This window comes from Motacilla alba, chromosome 27 (assembly GCF_015832195.1).
Source record: "Motacilla alba alba isolate MOTALB_02 chromosome 27, Motacilla_alba_V1.0_pri, whole genome shotgun sequence".
NCBI lineage: Eukaryota > Metazoa > Chordata > Aves > Passeriformes > Motacillidae > Motacilla > Motacilla alba.
Genome location: NC_052042.1, coordinates 2,251,832 through 2,276,609, shown reverse-complemented (window position 1 = coordinate 2,276,609; position 24,778 = coordinate 2,251,832). Strand labels below are relative to the sequence as shown.

Genomic DNA, 24,778 nt, shown 5'->3' with positions numbered 1-24,778 from the left:
TTGCAGGTCATGTCCAGCCTCTCATTCAATAGTACACCCAGGTCCTTGCCTGGGCTCTCAGTTTACTCATTACCCAGTCCATGTTCATCCTTGGGAATGACCCAACCCATATTCCAGACCTTACACTTGGCCTTCTTGAGCTTCATGAGGATTACATGGGCCCACCTCTCTGTCCTGTAGAAGTCTAGGTTGTAGGAGCACAACACACTGTGGACTCTGGGGACAACTGCAGCAGGGTTGGAGAACTGTGAGGAAGGACAAGGAGCCAGACAAGCCCATGACATTTTCTGTGCTGCACAAAGAGGGCATGAGTTAAAACAAGCCAGAATTTTCTCCTGATAGCAGAGATAGGCATGTTGGGGTGAAAACCAGTTGCAGAGTCCATGTATACAGGGAGGGAAGAAGTGACCATAGGGAGAGAAAGAGAAGGATAGGACATGTCCTCATGCACAGGAGTCCTTGGGCAGCCAGCTGAGGATTGCTGGAACTCAAAAAGCCCCACCAGAGTTATGCAGACTTTAATATCACTTGCCTGGCCTGGGCCCATGCAGTACATAAACTGAGTTTTTTGCCTGCACTGCTGCATTCCTGCCTTAGAAATCCTGGGGCCTTTAATCCCAGGGATCAGAAGAAGCCTTCACTGGGGAACAGGCATGGAACAAACCTGGAAATGAAAAGGCAGCAGTGTAGGAAATGAAAGCGCAGCCCATATCATTAGGTGTGCTGGTTTGCATTCAAGATGAGCTTGCTGGGAAATTGTTACCTCTGCACAGGCTGCCCCTGGTCCTGCGGCAGTGAAGGGCAGGTATAAAAGGCAGCCCAAGTCTCTGCTCTCTCATCCACTTCTCTTGCTTCCTTCTGCTTGGGAACCAGGTGAGTCTGAAGCCCTTTCTCTCTCTCTCCCAATGTGAGATCTCTGCTTGGTGGACATCTCAAGTGAGGTTGGCTTTCTCATATTTGGGGATTGGAGCATCTGGTCATGAGAGAGGAAAGCGGGGAAGAGGCTGGCATAGAGAGAGACTGGTGATGGTGGTACCTTTGGCTTATGCCTTGGGAGAGAATTTCCTGAGTCAGGCTGCTCTCTGTAGGGTTCCTGGCCCAGTCTCCAGCTTCCCACTCATGATGGTCTTGTCTCTTTTGTGATGGGGTAACCAGGCTGCTCCTCACCCATCCACCCACCCAGTCTTGTGCTCTGTTTCCTCTCTGCTCTCTCTGCCAGGTGCATCTACAGCCTCAAGACATGTCCTGCAACACCCAGTGCCGTCCCTGCCAGCCCTGTGGCCCCACTCCACTGGCCAACAGTTGCAATGAGTGCTGTGTCAGGCAGTGCCAGGACTCCACCGTTGTCATTGAGCCGCCTGCTGTGCTGGTGACCCTGCCCGGGCCCATCCTCAGCTCCTTCCCACAGAACACTGTGGTGGGATCCTCCACCTCTGCTGCTGTTGGCAACATCCTCAGCTGTGACGGAGTGCCCATCAACTCTGGGGGCTTTGACATCTCTTGCATCACCAGGCGCTACGGTGGAAGGAGGGGCCTCCCCTGCTAATGGTGCTGGGCAAAAATAGGTCTTGGGAAGTGTCCCCAGGATCTCCAGGCATGGTGCTGGACAAAGGAAGAATCTTCAGGTCATTTCTTTCAGAGGAACTGACCATCTTTAGTTCCTCCTGAAAATGCTGGAAAGAAGGGCCCAGCTCAGGCACTTCAAAAGCCCTATGTCTTTCCTACATATCTCCTTGTTTCTATTTTCATTGTGTCCTTCTGCTCCCCTCAGCTGCAAGGCTCCTCCAAGTCAGCCTGCACTCTACAGGCAAGGCAGATGGATGCCCTGCATGGACTTCACCATGGCCAAGAGGTGAAGTGTCTTGCTTGTCCCTCCAGATCCCTGCACTGAGGGCCTGTGCTTGTAGCAACCTTGATTCCCTCTTTAAACTCAATAAAGATTTTTGCATCTCAGGCTGGGTCTCCAGGTTGTCCTTCCCTCCACATATGCCCTTGCAAGCTGCCGGGGTAGAATGGTGTTTATCCTGGCAAGGGATAAGGTTGACAATGTAGTGATATCCTTCATCCAGAACAATGTGAGGTTGGGATACACTGCAGAGGGTCCTATGTGGGGAGCAATCCTGGGGCAGGATGCAAAGCATCCCCAGCAACCCCATGGTGATCAGCCTGCTCCCTTCAATGTCTCTGCCCAGATATACCCCCAACACCTCCTTCAAAAACCTCATGTAACAACTGGAATTCCATGGGAGGTCCTGGAGACAAACCAACCTGCAGGATCATGGGAATGCGGCACCTCTTGCTCTGGTCAGTGCTGTGCTGCAGTAGACAGAAAATGTTCCCAAAGGATGTCAGAAGTGTGGTTGTGTGGAATAGCCTCAGACCTTGCCCAAGGCCTCATGTCCATCTTCACTCCACTGCCCAGTCTCAGATCACGGCCAGCACAAAGGGGCATGGGCAGCTGGGATCAGTTCCTCATTGCAGCCCTACTGCCACACGGAAGGCCAGTGGCAGGGCCCAGGTTTTTGGCAGGCGTGCAGGCCTGGCACCATTCACAAGTCAGGGCTGGGATTAACCACTCTGGGCCTCACACTGGAGTCCTGTGAACCCTCATGGGCCAGGGCAGTCCAAGGACAGTAACAGATGCCCTCAGACCCTTCAGTGCTCAGGGGTACCTTGTCACTCCCAGCCACAGATGGAGCAGCTCTGCTCAGGCTCAGGGCCTCAAAGGCCCTGCTGTGTAAGGTCCTTTTCTGGACCACTGGTGCTCCAGAAAAGCTCTGTGCAAAGACATTCTGGACACTCATCAGGATTTGTGAGCTATCTGTGGCGGACAAGTTTTGTTCACAAACATCCCTCCTGCTTAGTCTGATGCTCTTGGGCACTGTTTTGATCAAAAGCACATCAGAGGCCTCAGTCAGGAAGGGCTGGATAAACAGAATCCATCCATCCATCCATCCATCCATCCATCCATCCATCCATCCATCCATCCATCCATCCATCCACGATGGAGACTGTGTAAATTGCCTTTTTCCCATCTGGGAGTCTGGAATGCAGACAGGTGTCCTTTTCTTCCACAAAGTGAGGTTTTAAAGTCCTTCGATGGCATTGCCTCCTCTTGCCTGTTTGACCAACAGTTGGTCAGGATGACAGAGGTATCAGGGCACTGAACACATCTCTCTTGAGAATCAGGTTTATGGGGACTGTGTAAGCCAAGTTCTGCAGGCTGCAGTTCTAATGAAAGTACCCTGTGCATACTTGTTGGAAATCCTCACTTTTTAGCCATCCCTTCACTGTTTATAGATGGTGAGTTACAAGACTGATGACAGCATGGCACAGAGTGTCCCCAGAGAAAGTCTGGCCTACTGGTGTACAAGGTTCTTCCTTTCCATGACGTGGTCATGGCAATAATCTCCGAGTTTCTGTGAAGAACATCTGGCTTCACTATTAATGCAGAAATTTAGAGGTTTATTTTCTGTGATACTCCAAAATTTCTTTTTCGACTTCCACCCTCAGCTTAAGTGAGTCATTAAAAGGCTAGGACATCTCAGACGTCTACAAGTTCCCTGAATATAGGGAAGAAGCTGATGAAGGCAAAGCTAAGCCCAAACAGGGGCTGAAGCATGAAGGGAAAGTTCCTTGCACATTCTTCCTGCTGGAGATTTAGGGAAGAGTCTCTGAACTCCTCCATCTATTTGGCCAATGTTCTTGTGATGCCCAGCCTCTCCTTTTCACCCACAAGGCCTGCACTGCTGTCACTGGGTAAATTGCTAATGTAGGGGTGATCCAGCTCCTTGCTCTGCCTGCCACCCTTGGAGTCCCCCATTCTCTGTTTGCTCCACAGGCAGACCCAGGGCACAAGCACCACTCCTACCTGGGGACACTGTGACATCTGCATTACAGAGCGACTGCTGGGGCATCCCATCTGCCCAATAACCCTGTTTATTGGCTTTCCCTGTGCAACACACAGTATCTCTGTCCTTCCAGTCTAGTGCACACCAATAACATGCACTGTGATTCTTTAATTCTGTACCTATTTGGGCCAAGATCTCAGCCTGACACAGCACCAGGCCCCTGATCTGGATGAATACATTTGACATTGGCTTAGGCATGAAGGAAGGCTGTGTCCCACACCTGGAAGCACCAACAATTCACTGGAAGCATATCCATTTGGACACACAGCCTGAACAAGGAGAGGAAGTAGGATTCCTCACTATTTCTCCAGGATAAATCAAACCCCATCCTTTTGAACTCTCTAATAGCTGTGTCCTGACCTGGTGAGGCAGGCAGAGGGGAGCTGCCCATCATGCTGAGGCAGTCCCAATCCTGTTACACTTAAATTAAGGATCTAAATTGGTAGTTGTTGTTGGGGCTTGGCATCACTATCAGTGGAGTACGAGCTCTGGAGGATCAGGACAAGCAGAGTTCTGGAAATGGATTGATTACAGTGTCTCTTTTTGGAGAGAGTTCCAGGAGGCTGATGCCTTCACCTTTCAGCTGCACTTGAGCTCCTGCTGCTTTGCAGAGCTTTTGCACAGAGCTGTGGACAGTGTCCCTGCCATGAGCAACACAATCTATTTGTGAGGAGAGGCACAAAAGGACATGTCTTCATATACACCTGTCAAATATGCACCTGTGCTAAATTCACATTAGTCTGATTGCACGCAAGAGCACCAAAGACATGAACACATGTAGGAACACACCCTGCTGTGAACTCTGCTGAGGACATCAGGAGACAGCCACAGCAGGGCTGGAGCCTCATGGGGAAGGGCAAGGCCCCAGGCAAGCTCACAGCATTGTTTGTGTACTCACAGACTGCTCAGAGAGTGGGCAAGTCAAAACAAGCCAGAAGTTTTTCCTGAGGGCAGAGTTAGGTAGGACAGGGTCAGAGCCTGCAGCCCAATGCACACGCTTGGGGAGACAACAACAAAAAGCCATCAGGGTGAGCTGAGGAGGGAGGAATAGGGAAGGACATGGCCCATCCTCATGCACAGTAATCCTTGGGCATCCAGCAGCAGACTGGGTTTTTAAAGAAGCAATACAAAAGACCCAGGGAATCACAGACTGGTAAACCTCACCTCTGTGCCTGGGGAGATCATGGAACAGATCCTCATGAAAGCAACTGTAAGTCATATTCAGACAAGGAGGTGATCCAAAACAGACAGCAAGGCTTCTCTTAGGGCAAGTCATGTCTGAGCAATCTGGTGGCCTTCAAGGATGGAGTGACTGAAACAGTCATCAAGGGAAGACTGGCCAGTGTCATCTACCTAAATTTCTGTCAGGCCTTCAACACAGTCCACATAAAATCCTTATCTCCAAATTGGAGAGATGGTGTAGTGGGTTGACCCTGGCTGGTTGCCAGGCACCCACCAAAGCCACTCTATCATTCTCCTCTGCAAGTGGACAGGGGAGAGAAAATATAACAATGGTTCATGAGTTGAGATAACGACTGGAAGAGACCTCTCACCAAATAGTGTCACAGGCAAAAAACAGACTCAACTAAGGCATATTAATTGAATGTATTATCAACAAAATCAGAAGAGGATGATAATGAGAAGTAAAATATGTCTTATGAAAACCCCAAAAAACCAAACATATGTTCCCTACTTCCCCCCCCCCCATTTCCAGCTTTACTTCCTCCTCCTCCCCCAGCAGAGCAGGGAGACAGGAATGGGGCTCATGGTCAATTTATCACAGGTTGTTCCTGCTGCTGCTCAAGGAGAGGAGTGGGAGTCCTTCCCCTGCTCCAGGGTGGGGTCCCTCCCATGGGAGAAGTTCTCCATGAACTTCTCCAAAATGAGAAGGAGGCTAGGAACAATATCCCACAGGCTATGGTTCCCCAAGAACTGCTACAATGTGGGCCACTCTTCCATGGGGTCAGTCTTTCAGGAACCCTCACAGGGTCACAAATCATTCCAGCAAATCTGCTCCACCATGGGCTTCTCTCATCACAGATCCCTGCCAGGAGTGCACCAGCACAGGCTTCCCTCAGGGTCATGGCCTCCTCTCAGGCATTCACCTGCTCTGGTGTTGGCTCCTCCAGGGGCTGCAGGTGCATCTCTGCACTCCCATGCCCTCTGTGGGCTGCAGGAACACAGCTGCCTCACCATGCTCCTCACCATGGGCTGCAGAGGAATCTCAGCTCTGGAGCCTGGAGCAGCTCCTGCACCTCCTTCTCCACTGCTGTCTGCAGAGCTGTTTCTCTCACATATTCTCACTCTGCTTTTCTCTGACCACAACTACACCCGTTCAATAATTTTTTTTTCTTTCTTAACGTGTTATTCCTGAGGCATCGCTTCCATTTCTGATGGGCTCAGCCTTGGCCAGCAGTGGGTCTGTCTTGGAGCCAGCTGGCTTTGGCTCTGCTGGACACTGAGGAAGCTTCCAGCAGCTTCCCACAGAAGCCACCCCTGTAGCCCTCCTGCTACCAAAACCAGGCCATGCAAACCCAATACACATGGATTTGAAGAGTGTACTGTTGTGAATGTGAAAATGGCTGGATGGACACAGCTTTAGTCTGTGGCTCTATGACCACATGGAGGTAGGGGAAGAGGGGCATGTCTCAAGGCTCTGTCTTGGGACTGGTGCTTTTTAGTATCCTTTTCAGTCACAGGGATATTAGATTGAGTGTCCCCTTGGCATGTCTGCAGATGACACAAGACTGAGCCGTGCAGCTGACACTACAGAAGGAGATTTCCATCCAAGGAGACCTGGAGAAACTTGAGAAGAGGACCCATGAGAACTTGATGAAGTTTAAGAAGCTCAAGTGCAGGGTGCTGCACCTGCATTAGGAAATCCCAGATATGGGGACAGACTGGGAGATAAACTCATTGAGAGCAGACCTGTGAAGAAGGAATTGGGAGTTCTGGTGGATGAAAACCTGGACATGAGCCAACAGTTTGCACTCACAGTCCAGAAAGCCATGCTGGGCTGCATCACAAAAGGCCTGACTGGCAGGTTGAGGGCAGTGATTCTCCTCACCTACTCTGATCTTGTGAGACCCCACATGGGTTCAGACACGAAGTCTTCAGCACGAGAAAGACATGGACCTGTTAGAGCAGGTCCAAAGGAAGCCACAAAGGTGCTCAGAGGGCTGGAGCAACTCTGCTATGAAGAAAGGCTGAGAGAGTTGGGGTTGTTCCACATGGAGGAGAGAAGGCTTTGAGGAGACGTCATTGAGGCCAGTCAGTATGTGAAGGGGGCTTACAAAAAGATGGATGCTGACTTTTTACACAGGCAGATACTGATAGGACAAAGTGGAATGGTTTAAACTAAAAGAGGAAAGATGTAGATTTGATGTTAGGAAAAAATTCCTTACTCAAAGGGTGGTGAGGCAATGGAACGTCACATAGAAGCTGAGTCTGCCACATCCCTGGAAGTGTTCAAGGCCAGCTTGGATGGGGCTTGGAACAATCTCATCTAGTGAGTGTCACTGCTTCTCTTTTATGAAGGAGTTTCACCCAGACCAAGCCATTCAGTGATTATATGATTCTATGAGTGCTGCAGCTTCTTCCTGAAAACAACACTTCAAACAACCCCAGAAAAGTGATCAGGATAGTATCACTTTCCTGGTCTGGGCCCATGCAGTAAATAAAGTGAGTCTTCTGCCTGCACTGCTGCATTCCTGCCTTAGAAATCCTGGGGCCTTTAATCCCAGGGATCAGAAGAAGCCTTCACTGGGGAACAGGCATGGAACAAACCTGGAAATGAAAAGGCAGCAGTGTAGGAAATGAAAGCACAGCCCATATCATTAGGTGTGCTGGTTTGCATTCAAGATGAGCTTGCTGGGAAATTGTTACCTCTGCACAGGCTGCCCCTGGTCCTGCGGCAGTGAAGGGCAGGTATAAAAGGCAGCCCAAGTCTCTGCTCTCTCATCCACTTCTCTTGCTTCCTTCTGCTTGGGAACCAGGTGAGTCTGAAGCCCTTTCTCTTTCTCTGCCAACGTGAGATCTCTGCTTGGTGGACATCTCAAGTGATGTTGGCTTTCTCATATTTGGGGATTGGAGCATCTGGTCATGAGAGAGGAAAGCGGGGAAGAGGCTGGCATAGAGAGAGACTGGTGATGGTGGTGCCTTTGGCTTATGCCTTGGGAGAGAATTTCCTGAGTCAGGCTGCTCTCTGTAGGGTTCCTGGCCCAGTCTCCAGCTTCCCACTCATGATGGCCTTGTCTCTTTTGTGATGGGGTAACCAGGCTGCTCCTCACCCACCCACCCACCCAGTCTTGTGCTCTGTTTCCTCTCTGCTCTCTGTGCCAGGTGCATCTACAGCCTCAAGACATGTCCTGCAACACCCAGTGCCGTCCCTGCCAGCCCTGTGGCCCCACTCCACTGGCCAACAGCTGCAATGAGCCCTGTGTCAGGCAGTGCCAAAACTCCACTGTTGTCATTGAGCCGCCTGCTGTGCTGGTGACCCTGCCCGGGCCCATCCTCAGCTCCTTCCCACAGAACACTGTGGTGGGATCCTCCACCTCTGCTGCTGTTGGCAACATCCTCAGCTGTGACGGAGTGCCCATCAACTCTGGGGGCTTTGATCTCTCCTGCATCACCAGGCGCTACGGTGGCAACAGATGTCGTCCCTGCTAAAGGTGCTGAGAAAACCCCAACGAGACATCTTGAGGAACTCAGAACAAGGTGTTGGGCAGAGGATCTAGGTTTTGAGTGCTGTTTGCACAATAGCTGACCGAACTTGCCTTTCTCTCCCTTTTCATTGTTTGCATTGGTTCCTATGTGCTTCTACATTCCTCAAAGGCCAGCGTAATAGGGACCATTTGGTTTCTCCCCTTTGTGGGACAGGTAGACCAATATTATGCAGGAACTATTCCAGAGCCAAGGAGTGCAGACTCTCTGCTGCCCTTGGTGCTGCCTGTGCTGCTGACCTCCGCTTTCAGTGGCTTTGTTTCCTTCTTTCATTTCATTAAAGTTCTGCTGCATTCAAGTCTGATGTCTGTGTGGTCCTTCCCCCGGTTGTGCTTCTGAATGCTAAAGTCATGGAAGTGGGTGAAGGCATAAGGAGACCCTTCTCCATTCACAGAGGAATGGAATTTTGGGGCACCATGGAGGTGCAACTATTAAGGGTACAATCTCTTGGAGCTGAGGAAGACATCCCCTGGTTGTTCTGCTTCCAGACACCATCAAGCTTTGTCTTGATGTATCTTTGCCCACAAATATTCAGAAAGCTGGGAGACCTTGAAGCAATAGCAGCCCCATGATTTCCTGAGGTGAGGTGCTCCAGTCAATATGGTCAGAGCTGCATTGGGGTTGTTGATGTGAGGGTCTTGGACATAATTTCCTTTGCAGAATAACGGGAGTTGGAATGCAGAAAACAACCTTTGCATTCAACCATGGTTTCTACTCCATTTTCCTCTCCCCTTCAGGACTCAGTAAAAAGTGGGGACAAGTACCCATTGAGCACTTCCTTTTCCTTATGCCATGATTCTTTTGATCAGAACATGTTGAATCTGAGGTCTCAGCCTCTGCCTGGCACAGCACCAGGCCGATGGACTGCACTGGCACATTTGGCATTAGCTTGAACATCAGGCAGAGATGTGTCTCACACCAGACAGCACTGACACTGCAGTGCAAGCAGACTCACTTGAGCATAGCCTGGATGAAGCTGGCAGGACTTCTTAGCCCTTCTGCTGTCCATAAAGCAAGCCTCATCCTTTTGAAGTCCCTAGATCTTGTGAGAGCTGTGTCCTGGGCTGGAGAAGCAGGGAATGAGGACTGCAAGCCATGTTTAGGCATTCCCAATATTGTTTACAGTGAATTAATTGAAGGATCCAAACTGGTATGAAATTGTCCTTATTTGGACCAGGAATTATCATCAGCAGAGTGTGAGCTTGGAAGCAGTAGGAAAAGGAGGACTGAAGAATTACCCTCACCTCAGTCACTGAAGTGAGAGTAATTCCCTGCCAGGTTTGTTCAGCTACACTGAAGTTCCTTCAGACTCTGGGTGCTCTGTGGACCTTATTGGCAGAGCAGTGAAGGATGTCACTGCTGTAACCAGAGCAATCCCTCATGAGGAGGAAAACACACACACACTCTTAAGCATGTCAGAAAGGAATCATGCACAACTTTTTTTGCACCTACGTATATTCACAGAGTCCCAGCTGCACAGAAGTGAACATGACATAAGAACATGCAAAGTCACAGCCAGCACAGCTTCATGAGAAGGAAGTCCTGCTTTGTCAGATCTGATTTCCTTTTATGACAAGGTAACCCACCTGCTTAATCAAGGGAAGGCAGTTGATATAATCTTTTTGGACTTCAGTGAAGCTCTTGATACTGTCTCCTGCAGGATCCTTCTGGACAAAATGTCAGGCCCACAGCTGGATAAAGACATGTGATGGGTGAGCAACTGGCTCACAGCTCAGGCACAAGGCATGATGGTGACTGGGGTGACAGCACACTGGTGATCTGTCACTGTTGCGGTTCTGTAGTGCTTCATCCTTGGCCCTGTGCTCTTCGTCATCCACATAAATGACTGGAATGCAGGACTGGAAGGGAAACTAAGCAAGTTCGTGGATGATCCAAAACTGGGAGGAGCTGTCAACTCCCTCAGAGGCAGGGACACCCTGCAGAGAGACCTGGACAAATTAGAGGTGGGCAATCACCAGCCATATGAAGTTCAACAAGGAGAAGTTCCAGGTTCTGCACCTGGAATGGGACACTCCTGGATGTACAGACAGGCTGGGGAACAAGAGCCTGGAAAGCAGTGTCATGGAAAGGGACCTGGGGGTTCTGGTTGATGGCAGGTGGGATATGAGTCAGCAGTGCCCTGGCAGCCAGGACAGCCAAGTGTCCTGGGGAGCATCAGGCCCAATATTGCCAGCTGGGCAAGGGAGGGGATTGTCAGCACTGTCAGAACCTTACCCTGAGTTCTGGATGCAGTTGTGGGCATCACAATTTAAAAGGAGATATTAAGCTATTTGAGAGTGTCCCAAGGAGGCCACAAGGATTGGGAAGGGCCTTGAAGGGAAGGTTTATGAGGAGCATCTGAGGTCACTTGGTCTGTTCAGCCTGGGGAGGAGGAGATTGAGGTCAGACCTCATTTCAGTCTACAACTTCCTTGTGAGGGGGGGAGGAGGGGAAGGCACTGATCTCTGCTCTGTGGTGACAGGACTAGAAAGAATAGGCTGAAGTTGTGTCAGAAGAAGTTTATGCTGGATATTAGAAAATTGTTCTTTGTCCAGAGGGTGGTCGGGTACTGGACTAGGCTCCCCAGGGCAGTAGGCACAGCACCAAGCCTGACAGAGTTCAACAAAAGTTTAAATAACATTCTCAGGCACATGGGGTGACTTTTGGCAGTGTCCTGTGCAGGGCTACGAGTTAGGCTTGATGCTTGTGGGTCCCTTCCAACTCAGCATTCTCTGTGACGCTGTGAAAGAATGAACCGTGGCCTCTGCTATGGACGTATGGAGATGGTGGTGACTGGGCTGGAGCATTCTGGAGAGGAACAAGGTCCCAGACCTGGGACACACTTCTTTCTGGAAGAGAAGGAGGAGTAGAATTTGTCTCGGTTCATTGTTAGGCAGGACAGCATAAAATCCAGGAGCTGAGTCATTCCTTGCCAAGTGGGCCACCAAAGACCCCCAAAGCAGTGATCCAGATTGACATCATTTGCTTTTACTACACTCATCCAGCATGAGTCCTCTGCCCAAGCTGATGTGTTTTGATCCAGAATTGCTTGGGCCTCTCATCTTGCCACCAAAAAAAAAAAAAACCAAAAAAGTTCACTAGGAAATGTGCCTGAAATAAAAAATAAAACAGGAAATAAAACCACAGCCATTCAGGAAGCCAAGCCACAGCCCATAGCATTAAATGGTATGTTTTGCATTTCAAACGTGGTATTTTGCATTCAAGATGAGTCTGACAGAAAATAACTCAGGGTCTGGACAGTGGCTGCATAGGAGCTGGTAGCTCTTTTGGAGCCTGGCAGGATGAGGCCAATGAGCCCTCATACATCTCTACAGAGCCTCCACCTCCTGGCCCAGCATGTTCTTTGACTCACTCCTGATGTGGTGCTCCTCATGTATCTTTATATTTTTCTTCCTCCCTGCCCTCTTTCCAAGTGCCCCTCGTGCCCCATTGTATGTCTTGCACACAGCAGTGCCAGCCTTGCAGCTCCACCCCGCTGGCCATCAGCTGCAGTGAGTGATGGGGTTTTGAGAAAAGCTCAGGGAAATAAATAATGAGTTTTTATTAAAAAATAAAACAAACACAAAAACTGCAGACCTTTTTCATGAGAAGGCTCAGGTGAGTCTCTGATTGGTTCCTGCCAGTCCTTGGTGCTGTGCAGAGCACACAGAGAGGAGAATGGACAAGTGTTCCCTGCACAGCACACGGCAAATACTTTCCTGTTCTAGGATGCACAGGGAAGCCAGTTCCAAAGCAGGGGGTTTTTTACCACCCTTTCCTTCTTCTCAAGCCACTGACATTGACTCCTTCTGGAGGAATGCAATGGCCTGAAGGTCTCTGTGTGCACCAAGGAAATAGTGCTCCAAAAGAAGAGTTTACCTTTCCCCAAGCTCAGCCTTGCACTGACACATCCCCTCCCTGCCCTGGGTTGTTGCACAGCTGAGGAAGCTCCCTGCGCCAGGGTGCCTTGCACAGCACAGAGGTACAAGGCAGTGTCAGAGAGCTCCACTTCCTCCAGCTGCAGGACACTGGATTTGCCCGTGGTGTTCAGGTGCGTGGTGATACGGCCGCTGGCCTGGGGCCAGGCCCTACTTGACAGGAAACCAGCTGTGGGGCTTGGCTTTTCCACAGCTGGTGCCAGAACAGGCATTAAATTTATTTTGTATCCACCCCGTGATTTTTAGCTGTATAAAACCCAAGCACAGTAGTCATTAGGGCTTTTTTGTTCCTGATCTGTTCATTTGGAATAAGCTATTCCCTGCTGGAACCTCAAGACCAGAGAGCCTCCTCCTTCTCTTTGCCTGATCCCTGCTGTGGCTGTGATGTTCTTCACTATAGAGCAAGCAGCTCTTCAGATTCAGTTGCAGGTAAAGTCCAAACCTCAGTTGTTCCCCATTCCTGGCATGCTGCCAGAATTTCTCAGGAGGTAGCCCAGGCTCCAGTGGCTGCGTCACCAGACTACCTAAGGGAGTGGAGGAGAAGGAAGAGATGAAGCTGTGGGCTGGACCCAGGATTTCTTGTTTCCCGTCACAACTGTTGTCTGATATCTCTCTGATGGCCTTTAGCTCCTGAGTAGCCAGGGAAGACTTCACCAGCTCCAAGGAAAAGGGCAGGAAGAAAAATCGACCACAGGGAATTCCACTCTCTGCTTTCTCCACCTATTTTCCCTGAGTGGACTGGAAGATTTTCTAGAGAAGAAGGACTTAGAGGCCCAGGCTTGGATGCAAAACAACTTTATTGAGTGTAAAGAAGAAAAGGAGGTGGCTCACAGAGAGCACCAGGAGCAGCCACTAAGATGCAGTAGAGCTCCTGCGGAGTGGGAATCTGCTTGCCCAAAAGAGGAAGGGAAGGTCATGTGTCCCCATTAGACTGGCCAGAGGAGACACGGACAGCAAAGAAAAGAGGAAAAAAGGTGGAAGAAGGGAACAATGGCTTCATGTTGTGAAGACAATGTTCCAAATCTTTATCTCCTGCCCAGATCTATCTTCTGAGGTCATGGAAGCTCTTGCCTCAAGGATGTTGCCAGCAGCTTTAGCAGGGACGGCATCTGCTGCCACCATAGCAGTTGGTGATGCAGGAGAGGTCAAAGCCCCCAGAGCTGATGGGCACTCCGCCACAGCTGAGGATGTTGCCAACAGCAGCAGAGGTGGAGGATCCCACGGCGGTGTTCTGTGGGAAGGAGCTGAGGATGGGCCCGGGCAGGGTCACCAGCACAGCAGGCGGCTCAATGACAACGTGGGAGCTCTGGCACTGCCTGACACAGCACTCATTGCAGCTGCTGGCCAGCGGGCAGGGGCCGCAGGGCTGGCAGCAAGGGTCGCAGGACTTGGGGCAGCAGGACATGGCTGGGGCTCACAGGTGCACCTGGCACAGAGGGCAGGGAGAAGCACAAAGTGAGGACACATGAGAAGCAGCACTGCACCCAAACACATTGGAAGCACGACAACTCCTGGCCCACATTGCACTGCCCAGCTCAAAGCCCAGGAGCCACCTCAGCCATGTGCCAGCCTCTCTCTGTCTGCACAAGACCTTCTCTCCCCTGCCCTCTCCCAGCACAAGCAGCTCCCAGCCCTGCGCTCTGACAGCCCCTCTCAGCTGAGACCTCCAGGCAGGCAAGAGCTGGCCTTGAAACAGCAACAGCAGGAGGAAGAGGAGAAGAGGCTTTCCACTCACCTGATTCCTGAGGAGGAGGAGGTGAGAGAAGTGGATGAGAGAACAGGGACTTGGGCTGCCTTTTATAGCAGTCCTGCCCTGCCTCAGGCCCAGAGGCAGCTTCGTGGAAGTCATAATTTTCTGACCAGCTCATGTCAAATGTGAACTATCCCAGATAATGGTAGGGGACATGTCTTGGTTTCCTGTACCGCTGCCTTTTCATTTCCTGGGTTCTGCCACGTGCTTTCATATATGAAGGGTCTTATTCTGTATAAGTGCTGGGATGAGAGGCTCAAGGATTTCTGAGGTAGAAGTCTCAGATCAAGGTCTGTTGGCATTCCTTGTGGGCAGGTGATGTTCACTTGGGTCATTTCTGAGCGGTTTGGTTTTGTCCATGTTGTCAGGAAATGGGCACCTCTTTTGTGCTTCTTGCCTACGCACCCAAGGACTGCCATGTGAGGGGACATGGCAGAGCTTCCTTCCCTGTTCTGTTTCTTAGCACTTGTTTTCTATGTCTCCCCAGGCCAGTCTAAGTGGGGATATTTTGCCCTCTCTCCCTATGCATGGCAGGCAGGTGGACACCATGCAGGAGCTCCACTGCATCTTAGTGACTGCCCCAGTGGTCTCCTTTTCTTCCTCAGACTCAATAAAGTTGTTGTGCTCTCATGCCTTGGCCTCCAAGTTCTCCTTTGTTCTGTGACGACTCTTCCAATTTGCTCATGTACAAAGTTAAAAAAGGCAGGGGGTGGGAGTCCTTGCTGTGGATTTTCCTGTGTTCTCCCCTTGGAGCTAATGAAGACATCTTTGACTACTGTGCAAACAGAGGCCACCAATGAAATCACAAGTTCAAAGGGTGGCAGCAGAGGGGATAGGATATAAAAATGTATTTGCCTTCAGCCTTGAGTAATGTTCTAATCTGTGTCATCCTCCGGATATCCTTGTTCTCTTGCATGCAGAAAAGGAACTCTTCAAGGCACTGCTGGGCTCAGAGTAACAACTCAGGTACAGAGTGTCCCATTAAACTTGTGAAGTTTCACACATGCTCCTTCCCTCAGTCCAGGAGAGAGACTTGTTCTTTCTCCATCTTACTGGCCCCAGTGCGCATCTTGCTATGTCCAGAAATCAAGGCTTCATCTGCTCCTGCTGAGACCCAAGCACTGGTCTCAGTTGCCAGCTCTCAAATCATCTCCAGTTCCTCTTTACTCAGTGTGTGACCCTCATGGACAGCCCCTCCGTGCTAGTCCTTGTGCTGAAACTCTCAGTGCTCTTGGTAGATCCCATTTAATCACTAAAATACTGTGATAAGGTCCTCCCCAAGAGTCCTGTTCTCCAGGGAGAAAAGGCTACTCCTTCAGTCTTTCCTCATAGCACAGGTTCTCCAACTCTTTGCTTTTCTTTGACACACACAGTGGGGTGGGAGCAGCTCCTGGATCAGGATCAGCAGAGGCCACATCAGGGGACTTGGATTAAGCAATGGCTTTCCTGGGTGCAGGTAGGCCAGTCAGCAGAGCAACCTGGGTGAAGACGACCACAAACCCAATGTGTATATGAGCAGGGCTTGCAGGAAGCAGTATTTTTCCTGGTGACAAGGAAAGTCTCCATCAGCTTTGGTGCAGCAGTGGAGGAGTGCCAGATCTTCACAAAAGAGACATGATGAGGAAGAACAATTGCAGTAAGGTCTGCAGTAGTGATTGCTCCATGCAGGGCCATTCTTCACTAGGGTTAGCAGATACGTGGAGAAGAAAAGGTTCATTGTATGTGTGGTAATTCCTGATTGCACTGACCTTTTGATTGTCTCATTCATAATTGACTAATTCAAATGCCCAAGACTCCTGATAGCTGCACAGTCACAGAATCATGAAAACGCCTGCAAGATCATCAAGTCCAACCAATTAATCTAACACTGCCTGCTCTATCACTAACTCATGTTCCCATGTGCCACATCTGCACTTCTTTGAAATCACCTCCAGGAGTGGTGACTCAACCACCTCCCTCAACAGTGTGTTCCAATGCTTGATATTGAATTTTTCCCTAATACCCAATCTAAACCTCCCCTGGTGCAACTTGAGGCCAATTCCTCCTGTCTTATCACTTGTTACTTGGGAGCAGAGACTGACACCCACCTCACTACAGCCTCCTTCCAGGTAGTGGTAGAGTGATAAACTTTTCCCTTGGCCTCCTTTTCCCTGACAAAATAAATGCAGTTCTCTCTAAAAGGTAGCTCATAGGTGGAGGTTTTATCACATGTCATTGGGAAGAGGAGAGAACACAATTTTTCTGAGTACTCTTAGTACAGTACTAGGGTCAAACCCTCCTAGCAGAAGCCCACCTGAGTATAAAATGGGTGTTGATCACAGAGTAAAGAAGGAAGCAAAAGAAAACCTGTCTCATGTCACATGTAGACCTTAGGCATGTGTACAAGAAGCATGAGAGCAGTGTTGATTTCTGGCCACCAGAGGAGTCCAGAGGAATGACACAGGTACAAATCACCTGGATGTCACTGGCCCTTAATCTAAACCTTCTTTGTGCACTGATGTCTTTCTGCCCTGAAATCCTTGATGCTGTCATCCTGGCACTTTGAGAAATGACCCTTCATATAGGAAAGCACGTGGCAGAACCCAGGAAATGAAAAGGCCACAATGCAGGAAACTGGGACACAGCCCCTACCATTATCTGGGATAGTTCACATTTGACATATACTGGTCAGAAAATTATGACTTCCACAAAGCTGCCTCTGGGCCTGAGGCAGGGCAGGACTGCTATAAAAGGCAGCCCAAGTCTCAGCTCTCTCATCCACTTCTCTCACCTCCTCCTCCTCCTCAGGAATCAGGTGAGTGGAAAGCCTCTTCTCCTCTTCCTCCTGCTGTTGCTGCTTCAAGAGCAGCTCTTGCCTGCCTGGAGGTCTCAGCTGAGAGGGGCTGTCATAGCACCAGGCCGGGAGCTGCTTGTGCTGGGAGAGGGCAGGGTGGAGAAGGTCTTGTGCAGACAGAGAGAGGCTGGCACTTGGCTGAGGTGGCTCCTGGGCTTTGAGCTGGGCACTGCAATGTGGGCCAGGAGGTGCCTTGGCTGCAGGGTGTTTGGGTGCAGTGCTGCTTCTCATGTGTCCTCACTTTGTGCTTCTCCCTGCCCTCTGTTCCAGGTGCACCTGTGAGCCCCAGCCATGTCCTGCTGCCCCAAGTCCTGCGACCCTTGCTGCCAGCCCTGCGGCCCCTGTCCGCTGGCCAGCAGCTGCAATGAGTGCTGTGTCAGGCAGTGCCAGAGCTCCCACGTGGTCATTGAGCCACCTGCTGTGCTGGTGACCCTGCCTGGCCCCATCCTCAGCTCCTTCCCACAGAACACCGCCGTGGGATCCTCCACCTCTGCTGCTGTTGGCAACATCCTCAGCTGTGGCGGAGTGCCCATCAGCTCTGGGGGCTTTGACCTCTCCTGCATCACCAACTGCTATGGTGGCAGCAGATGCCGTCCCTGCTAAATGTGCTGGCAGCATCCTCGGCCAAGATCCTCCATGACCTCAGAACATGGTTCTGGGTAGAACATGATTCTGGGCAGGAGACAGAGCTTCTGGACATTCTGTTTACAGCTTTAGGATTATTTCTTTCTCCTACTATTCCATCTTCTTTCTGTGCTGTCCATGTGTCCCCAGGCCAGCCCAGGGGACCTGTTTGCCTCTCTTCCTCTTTAGGGCAGGCAGATGGACACCCTGCAGGAGCTCCACTACATCTTAGTGGCTGCTCCTGGTGCTCTCTGTGAGCCATGTCCTTTTCTTTACACTCAATAAAGTACTTTTGCATCCAAGCCTTGGCCTCTGAGTCATCCTTCATTTTCTGGTAAACCTTCCCTATTGCTTAGGGAAAAATGTGGAGGAAGAAGAGGGTTCATCTCCCTTGAAGCTGACAAAGTCATACCTGGCTACTCAACAGCCAGAGGTCATCAGGAAGACTATGGCTCCAAAGTTTACAAAAGTTGTGTAGGGAAAGAGCAATGTCTGGGGACAGCCTATAACCTCACTTCTTCCTTCTCCTCCCCTCCATTACCTGCTCTGCAGTCCATGGCCTGCACACAGGAGCATGGGTAGATGAGATACACTCCCTCAGCACAGGCAGGACTCAGCTGGTATCCCAGACATGCTGAGGTAATTCACAAATTTCCTATCAGCCATTCACAGGCTAACGCAGTGGTAAATTACTTTCAGCTGAATTTCTGCAAATGTCTTATGGTTTTATTATAAATTTGTATGATTTCTCACCTGTATGAATGTATGTAATTTGTCAATTGAGTTCTTTCCGAACGAGGCCTTTGGTCAAACCAGTGTCCCCTGCTGCTGGGTCAACATATGATTGAGTGTCCACGCTCACTTTGTGACCTCATTCCTGTGTTTGCACTGTACTGTGTTGTGCTTGTCTCAAGGAGAAAGAACAAGGATGTTTGTTGCAAAAATGGGCTGCCTACCTTCTCCAGCCACAGTCTGTTTTTTCTCACAGTGCCTTCTTACCAACAGTCCTTGGTTGGGTCCCTGGGTATCTGTTATTGGTGTTTGAGACACCTTATCATCTGGGCTTCTGCACCACCTGTGGCTCAAACATCCATAAGGACTTGGACTGAAAAAGGAGAAGTAGAGAAAGAGATAGAGAAAGGGGGGAAGCTATTGAAGCTATCTCTGAATTTGGGGGTTCTTTATAATCCTCCACATTTTAATATGCAATCTGATTATGAAAATAAAAGGCAAAAAAGTTAACATCAGAAGGACAGTCCCAGGGTGCAACATTTTATTAAGAGCTTCAGTTGCTGTTGGTGATCATCCAAATAAAATGTTCCAACAATTGTGTTCCCTGTCTTTCTTTGGTTGCTCCATCATCCTGTGGATTTTTCTACATCAGGATGAATGGTAATCAAAATTTTCTGTCCATTTTCTCAAGCTTCCTTCAATAGCATTTTCACATCCAAGTGAAGTCCATTCACTAGGAATAGGCTACTGCTCTTAAGTCAATACATAATTATAACATAACAATTGGCAAGATGTAAGAGGAGCTAAATAACTAAAATCACATCCCATAATGTCAACAAAGTTACAAGCACAAATACTAGGCTACTTGTATGTACAGTAATGTTGTCTACGAATACAAAATCACAAGGGGTTCTCACACAAGCACATCCATTCCATCAGGCCCATAGTCCGTGCTCTAGGGGCTAGAGTGGATCCCATTGGGATTTAATCCTGACACCATGATTTGGTATATGGTATATACAGAAGCACCATGCACTGTTACAACAAAAACTGTGGCTTACGATTCGTGGGGTCATAAAGGAAAAATAATAGTTGCTACTATTATCTAGTTGCTAGGAGTGGAGTTCCCTTTTGTATTATCCTTTTGAATGCCATCTTGCTTTGTAAATGCTGCCCCAATAAATTGCACCCACAGGAGAGAAGTGGGTGTAGTGCAGAATGCATATGGTTACCATATTGTTTAACATAAACAAAAGAAGCCAGGGTTTCAACCTGTGGGTTGAGCTTGTTGATGTGTCAACCAAATTTGGTTGCTGCTGGCAATGATTGCTCCTACAAAAATGATAAGCAGTTCTTTGATAAGTAACTCAATCTTCAGCGGGATGTGCTGGCACAATTCCCGGTAATGTTCCTGGAAAGATAAAACAGTACAAGTCTCAGCAGAGTTGGCCTAGGCAGGTTACCCCTTAGTTGCTCAAGGTGTATAACAGCTTGGAATAATGACAAAAGTACCTTTTCCCACTCAGAGTATCTCTGTTCTGTCTCTTTAAATGCAGTTGAGTCGAATAATAAAAATGACTTTATTATAAATAACACACTTGGCATGGAAATTGGTGTAAATTATCTTCTACTGTAAAAACAGGGTAGTGCACCGTTGTTGGAGGTTAGGAGTTTTCCATTTTTTTTTTTCTTTCTCACAGGGAATTTTTCTCTCATTTGTTGCCTAAGACATGGAACAATGATACTTGGGAGATAAAAGATGTAGCTGGGATGGGGAGGAGTGGGGAAGGCTGCAGTTGGCTGCAGTCTCTTAGCTGAGGAGTGAGCTTGGTGGCTATGGAGGTTTTCTCTTGGGAAATGCAGAGACACTGTGGGACTGGGCTGGGGATCAGGGACTGGGCTCAGCCCTCTCTCACCTTCTCTCTTGGGGGATCGGAGGGGAGATGGTTGTGGTCTTTGTGCTGGACTGTGGCTGCAGGGAGAATATGATGCCACTGCAGAATTTTGTACTTCACTGCTTCTCCTTACCGTGGGTGACCCTCTGCTCGCAAGAGCGGCTGTTGCACTGGGATCTTTCCTCCCTGATCTCACTGGGAGGGACGCTCACCATCTGCTTGGGTGCCTCAGGGGAAGCCTGGGACCCCAATGTGCTCCCTCTCTCCGGAAGGAGCATCTTCTTGCTGCTCGCAGGAGCCCTGGTGCCGCTACCATACCCAGGACATCACATGGGAGACCTGTGACCCAGGGGAAAACTCAAAACAATCCGCTCCCTCCACCTTCTCTCTCCTTTTGGGGCTGCCCAGCTCTCCTGTTTTCTGCCCCTGCTCTGGTGGCTTTTGCCACACTTTAATTCGACACGCCATTTCTGCCTGGACCCTCGCTGCTCCTGCCATGGCTTCAGATTTTTTGCAATGCTTCATTTGCCTCCACAGGCCTGTTCACCTCTGTTGATCCAGCTCGCCACTCCGAGGTTCCTGCTGCGGCACATTTCACCACCCGCAGTGGCCCTGAGACCGGCTGCTCCCCGTGAGTTTTGCAAAGGGAGCCACCTCCCCTCTCCTCCGTCGCCTGAGCCGCCATCACCGCACGAGGGAGACGAGCTCGCGCCACAGCGCCCCCTGCTGGAGCGGGGCAATCATCGCACCCGCCCTGCCCGGCCGGGAGCCAGCAGCGCCCCTGCTGTCTGTGAGCGGAACTGCACCAAGGGGAAAGCGCCTGCGGCCGAGAGCGGCCGGGCCTGGCTGGCTGCTTCTGCTTGGTGCTGCTGTTTGTGTGACTTGTTATACATGTATTTATTAGGAAAAGAATGATTTTCCTTTTCCTATATCTTTGTCTGACAGTCCCATAATTTCATAGTTATAATAAATTGGAGGGAAGGGTGTAATATTTTCCATTCCATGAAGGTTCCTGCCTTCCTTGGCAGACACCTGTCTTTTAAACAAAGACAATTGTCACTATAGGGTAGAGTGAAAGAGAAGCAAGAGAGAGATATTAAATGAGAGAAAGAAAGGAAGACACGTCACCAGTCCTGGCTTGAGCATTGATTGAGCTGTTAGAGTGTCCAGGCAGAACAAGGCCATTTGTCTCAGAAAAGTGCTGTCCTGCCTCCACATGGCCCCTTCTCCAGCTGCATCCCATTCGTTCTCACAGCTTCTTGGCAAGAACCCTCAGGTGGCTGCACAGCCATTATTCTGTGAGTTTGAGACATGCACAAGGATGTTATTTTGAGCCCAGCTGTGCCTTCAGGAGTTTCTGAAGATGCTGTGAGAAAAAACAGGATGTGGCTGGAGAAGGGGCCATACAGAGGTTGGACAGCACTTTCCTGGAACAACTAACCTTGCTGTAGTTCCTGAAGAGAAGCAAAACATGGGACAATACAAGGAGATGAATGAGGTCACAATGTGCACGTGGGCTGTAGGGAGGGATCAACGTCACCAAAGACCCCTAAAACTTCTGACCCATTTCCAGAAAAGTCTGAAAGAACAGACTGTGTAGGAGCACTCATTTGCATAGAAAGCAAGAAACCTATAATTGGGGCAGACAAACCTATCCATGAAAAGGTATCCCCCCAAATCTGGGCACTGCCCTCAGGACCTTGGACATCCAATGGACTGGACTAGCACAGGTGGATGGATGCTGAAGCCAGGACTGACATCTCACCCACTGGATTGATGCTAGTACCAAGACTTTTTTTTTCTCTCTGGTTCTCTTTCTTTATCTCTCTCTCTTTCCCTCTATTTCTATCTGTATTTCCCTCATTAATTCATATCTCCCTCTTCAATTTCTCTCTTCTCTTTCACCAAACTACATAATCCAAGACCCACTGCCATGTGCCTATATAGTAGGTCTGGGACTACTATAACATATCAAGATCCACACTAAGTGTGTAATCTACTAATAAAACTTTCTTGTTTTCTGCAGACCCTCTGACTTTTGCCATTCCTTTTGACTGTGAGCATTTATGAACTTTGAGTGTTTTCTACACCTTAAGGGTGGGACCCCATGGCCTGCATAACTTGATTGGCAGATACTGATCCCATCTTCTGCATCACCTCAGCCCTGCAAGTCTGGAAGCAGCTGGGTCCTCCCTGGTGCTGAAGGACTCTATGAGGAAACTGTCTCATCTGCCTTTGACCATATGTGCTGCTCATGGACCTTAGACTGGGTAATGCAGGGGAGGAGAAGGAAGAGACGAAGCTGTGGGCAGGTCCCAGACATTGCTGTTTCCCTTCCCCATTCCTGCCACCCTTTGGAGCAATCGCTGCCCTGTTTGCCATTGGCTGTGGAGTAGCCAGGGATGTTCTTCATCAACTCCAATGGAAAAGGCAGAAAGGAAAACCCACTACAGGGAGTCACAAGCTCTGCCCATCCAACTTCTACCCTGAGCAGACTGGAACAGCTGCCATGGAAAGAAGGACAACTTAGAGGCCAAGGCTTGGATGCACAACTTTAATGAATGTAAGGTAGAAACAGAGGTGGCTCACAGACAACACCAGGAGCAGCTACAAAGAAGCAGTTCCTGCAAGGTGTCCATCTGCCTGCCCAAAAGAGGCAGGGGAGGATAACACATCCCCCTAGGCTGGCCTGGGGAGACACAGAGAGCAAAGGAAAGACAAAAATAGAAGTAGGGAACAATGGCTCAGACACTAAATATCATGTCTTAAAGCTCTATCTCCTGCCCAGAGCCAGGTTCTGAGGTCATGGAAGCTCTTGCCTCAAGGATGTTGCCAGCAGCTTTAGCAGGGACGGCATCTGCTGCCACCATAGCAGTTGGTGATGCAGGAGAGGTCAAAGCCTCCAGAGTTGATGGGCACTCCGCCACAGCTGAGGATGTTGCCAACAGCAGCAGAGGTGGAGGATCCCACGGCGGTGTTCTGTGGGAAGGAGCTGAGGATGGGGCCGGGCAGGGTCACCACCACGGCCGAGGGCTGGATGGCCACATGGGAGTCCTGGCACTGCCTGACACAGCACTCATTGCAGCTGTTGGCCAGCGGGGTGGGGCCACAGGGCTGGCAGCAAGGGTTGCACGGCTGGCAGCAGGACATGGCTGGGGCTCACAGGCACACCTAGGATGGAAGGCAGGGAGAAGCACAAAACGAGGACACATGAGAACCATTGCTACCACCAAACACCCTGCAGCCAAGGCACCTCCTGGCCCACATTGCAGTGCCCAGCTCAAAGCTCAGGAGCCACCTCAGCCAAGTGCCAGCCTCTCTCTGTCTGCACAAGACCTTCTCTCCCCTGCCCTCTCCCAGCACAAGCAGCTCCCGGCCTGGTGCTATGACAGCCCCTCTCAGCTGAGACCTCCAGCCAGGTAAGAGCTGGCTCTTGAAGCAGGAAGAGAAGAGGTTTCTCACTCACCTGATTCCTGAGGAGGAGGAGGAGGTGAGAGAAGTGGATGAGAGAGCAGAGACTTGGGCTGCCTTTTATAGCAGTCCTGCTTTGCCTCAGGCCCAGAGGCAGCTTTGTGGAAGTCCTAATTTTCTGACCAGCTCATGTCAAATGCAAACTATCCCAGCTAATAATGGGGCTGTGTCCTGTTTTCCTGCACTACTGCCTTTTCATTTCCTGGCTAATTCCGCGTGCTTTCCTATATGAAGATCTCTTTCTGTAAGTGTCAAGATGAGAGCATCAACGATTTCCAAGGCAAAAAGACGTCAGCACAGGCAGAAGTCCCAGATTAATTGTTATTGGCATACCCTGTGGGGAGGTGATGTTTACCTCTGTCATTCCTGTGGTCTTGGCGGTGGCAAAGCTGTCAGAAAATAGCAGCTGGCACTGCTCTTATACTTCTCTCCCACGTGCCCAAGGACTGCCCTGTGAGGGGACATACTGCGTCTCCACAACAGAGATCTCAGCTAATGATGTTTCCTGACCTTATTTGAATTTACAGTTTTTTGTTTGGTCCATGAAGTCAGGTGTGAAAACACGTGTGTTAGTCTAGGCTTGTAGTAAAATTCTTGGTCAAATTAGCGTGAAGATAATTCTAGGAGGTGTTCAGAAACACATGATTTACAAGGCAGTCATTTTTTGCAACCAGTGTGAGTTCATGAGAGTAAAGCCCTGCTTGTCAAACCTAATTTCCTTTCACAACAAGGTAACCCTACTAGCTGATGAATGGTAGCCTAATGATGCGATCTTTTATACAATTCTCTGAAGGTTTTGATACCATTTCTCACAGGATCCTTCTGGACAAAATGTCCAGGACTCAGCTGGATAAATACATTGTGTGATGGGGGAGCAACTGGCTCATGGGTCGGGCACAAAG

General features: G+C 49.8%; 2 protein-coding genes and 3 pseudogenes across 2 annotated transcripts; 3 read left to right on the top strand and 2 right to left on the bottom strand.

The window, feature by feature from the left end:
• The first annotated feature begins 693 nt into the window (after nucleotides 1–693).
• On the top strand, nucleotides 694–1,548 carry LOC119712018 (annotated as a pseudogene).
• Nucleotides 1,549–8,273: 6,725 nt separating this feature from the next.
• LOC119712017 (feather keratin Cos1-1/Cos1-3/Cos2-1) lies at nucleotides 8,274–8,579 on the top strand. Its single transcript, XM_038162815.1, has one exon. It carries the CDS (start codon nucleotides 8,274–8,276, stop codon nucleotides 8,577–8,579), a length of 306 nt encoding a protein of 101 aa, XP_038018743.1.
• Nucleotides 8,580–13,361: 4,782 nt separating this feature from the next.
• On the bottom strand, nucleotides 13,362–14,439 carry LOC119712144 (annotated as a pseudogene).
• Nucleotides 14,440–16,674: 2,235 nt separating this feature from the next.
• LOC119712016 lies at nucleotides 16,675–18,080 on the top strand (annotated as a pseudogene).
• Nucleotides 18,081–22,995: 4,915 nt separating this feature from the next.
• Nucleotides 22,996–23,890, bottom strand: LOC119712151 (feather keratin Cos1-2-like). Its single transcript, XM_038163064.1, has 2 exons — nucleotides 23,872–23,890; nucleotides 22,996–23,576 (listed from the first exon to the last, which is right to left on the bottom strand). The coding sequence occupies exon 2, from the start codon at nucleotides 23,553–23,555 to the stop codon at nucleotides 23,247–23,249; it is 309 nt and encodes a 102-aa protein (XP_038018992.1). The 5' UTR covers nucleotides 23,556–23,576; nucleotides 23,872–23,890; the 3' UTR covers nucleotides 22,996–23,246.
• Between the last annotated feature and the right edge of the window lie 888 nt (nucleotides 23,891–24,778).

Excerpts from the sequence above, each read along its gene's own strand:
- LOC119712017 (XM_038162815.1), top strand. The coding sequence starts at position 8,274 with ATGTCCTGCAACACCCAGTGCCGTCCCTGCCAGCCCTGTGGCCCCACT.
- LOC119712151 (XM_038163064.1), bottom strand. The coding sequence starts at position 23,555 with ATGTCCTGCTGCCAGCCGTGCAACCCTTGCTGCCAGCCCTGTGGCCCC.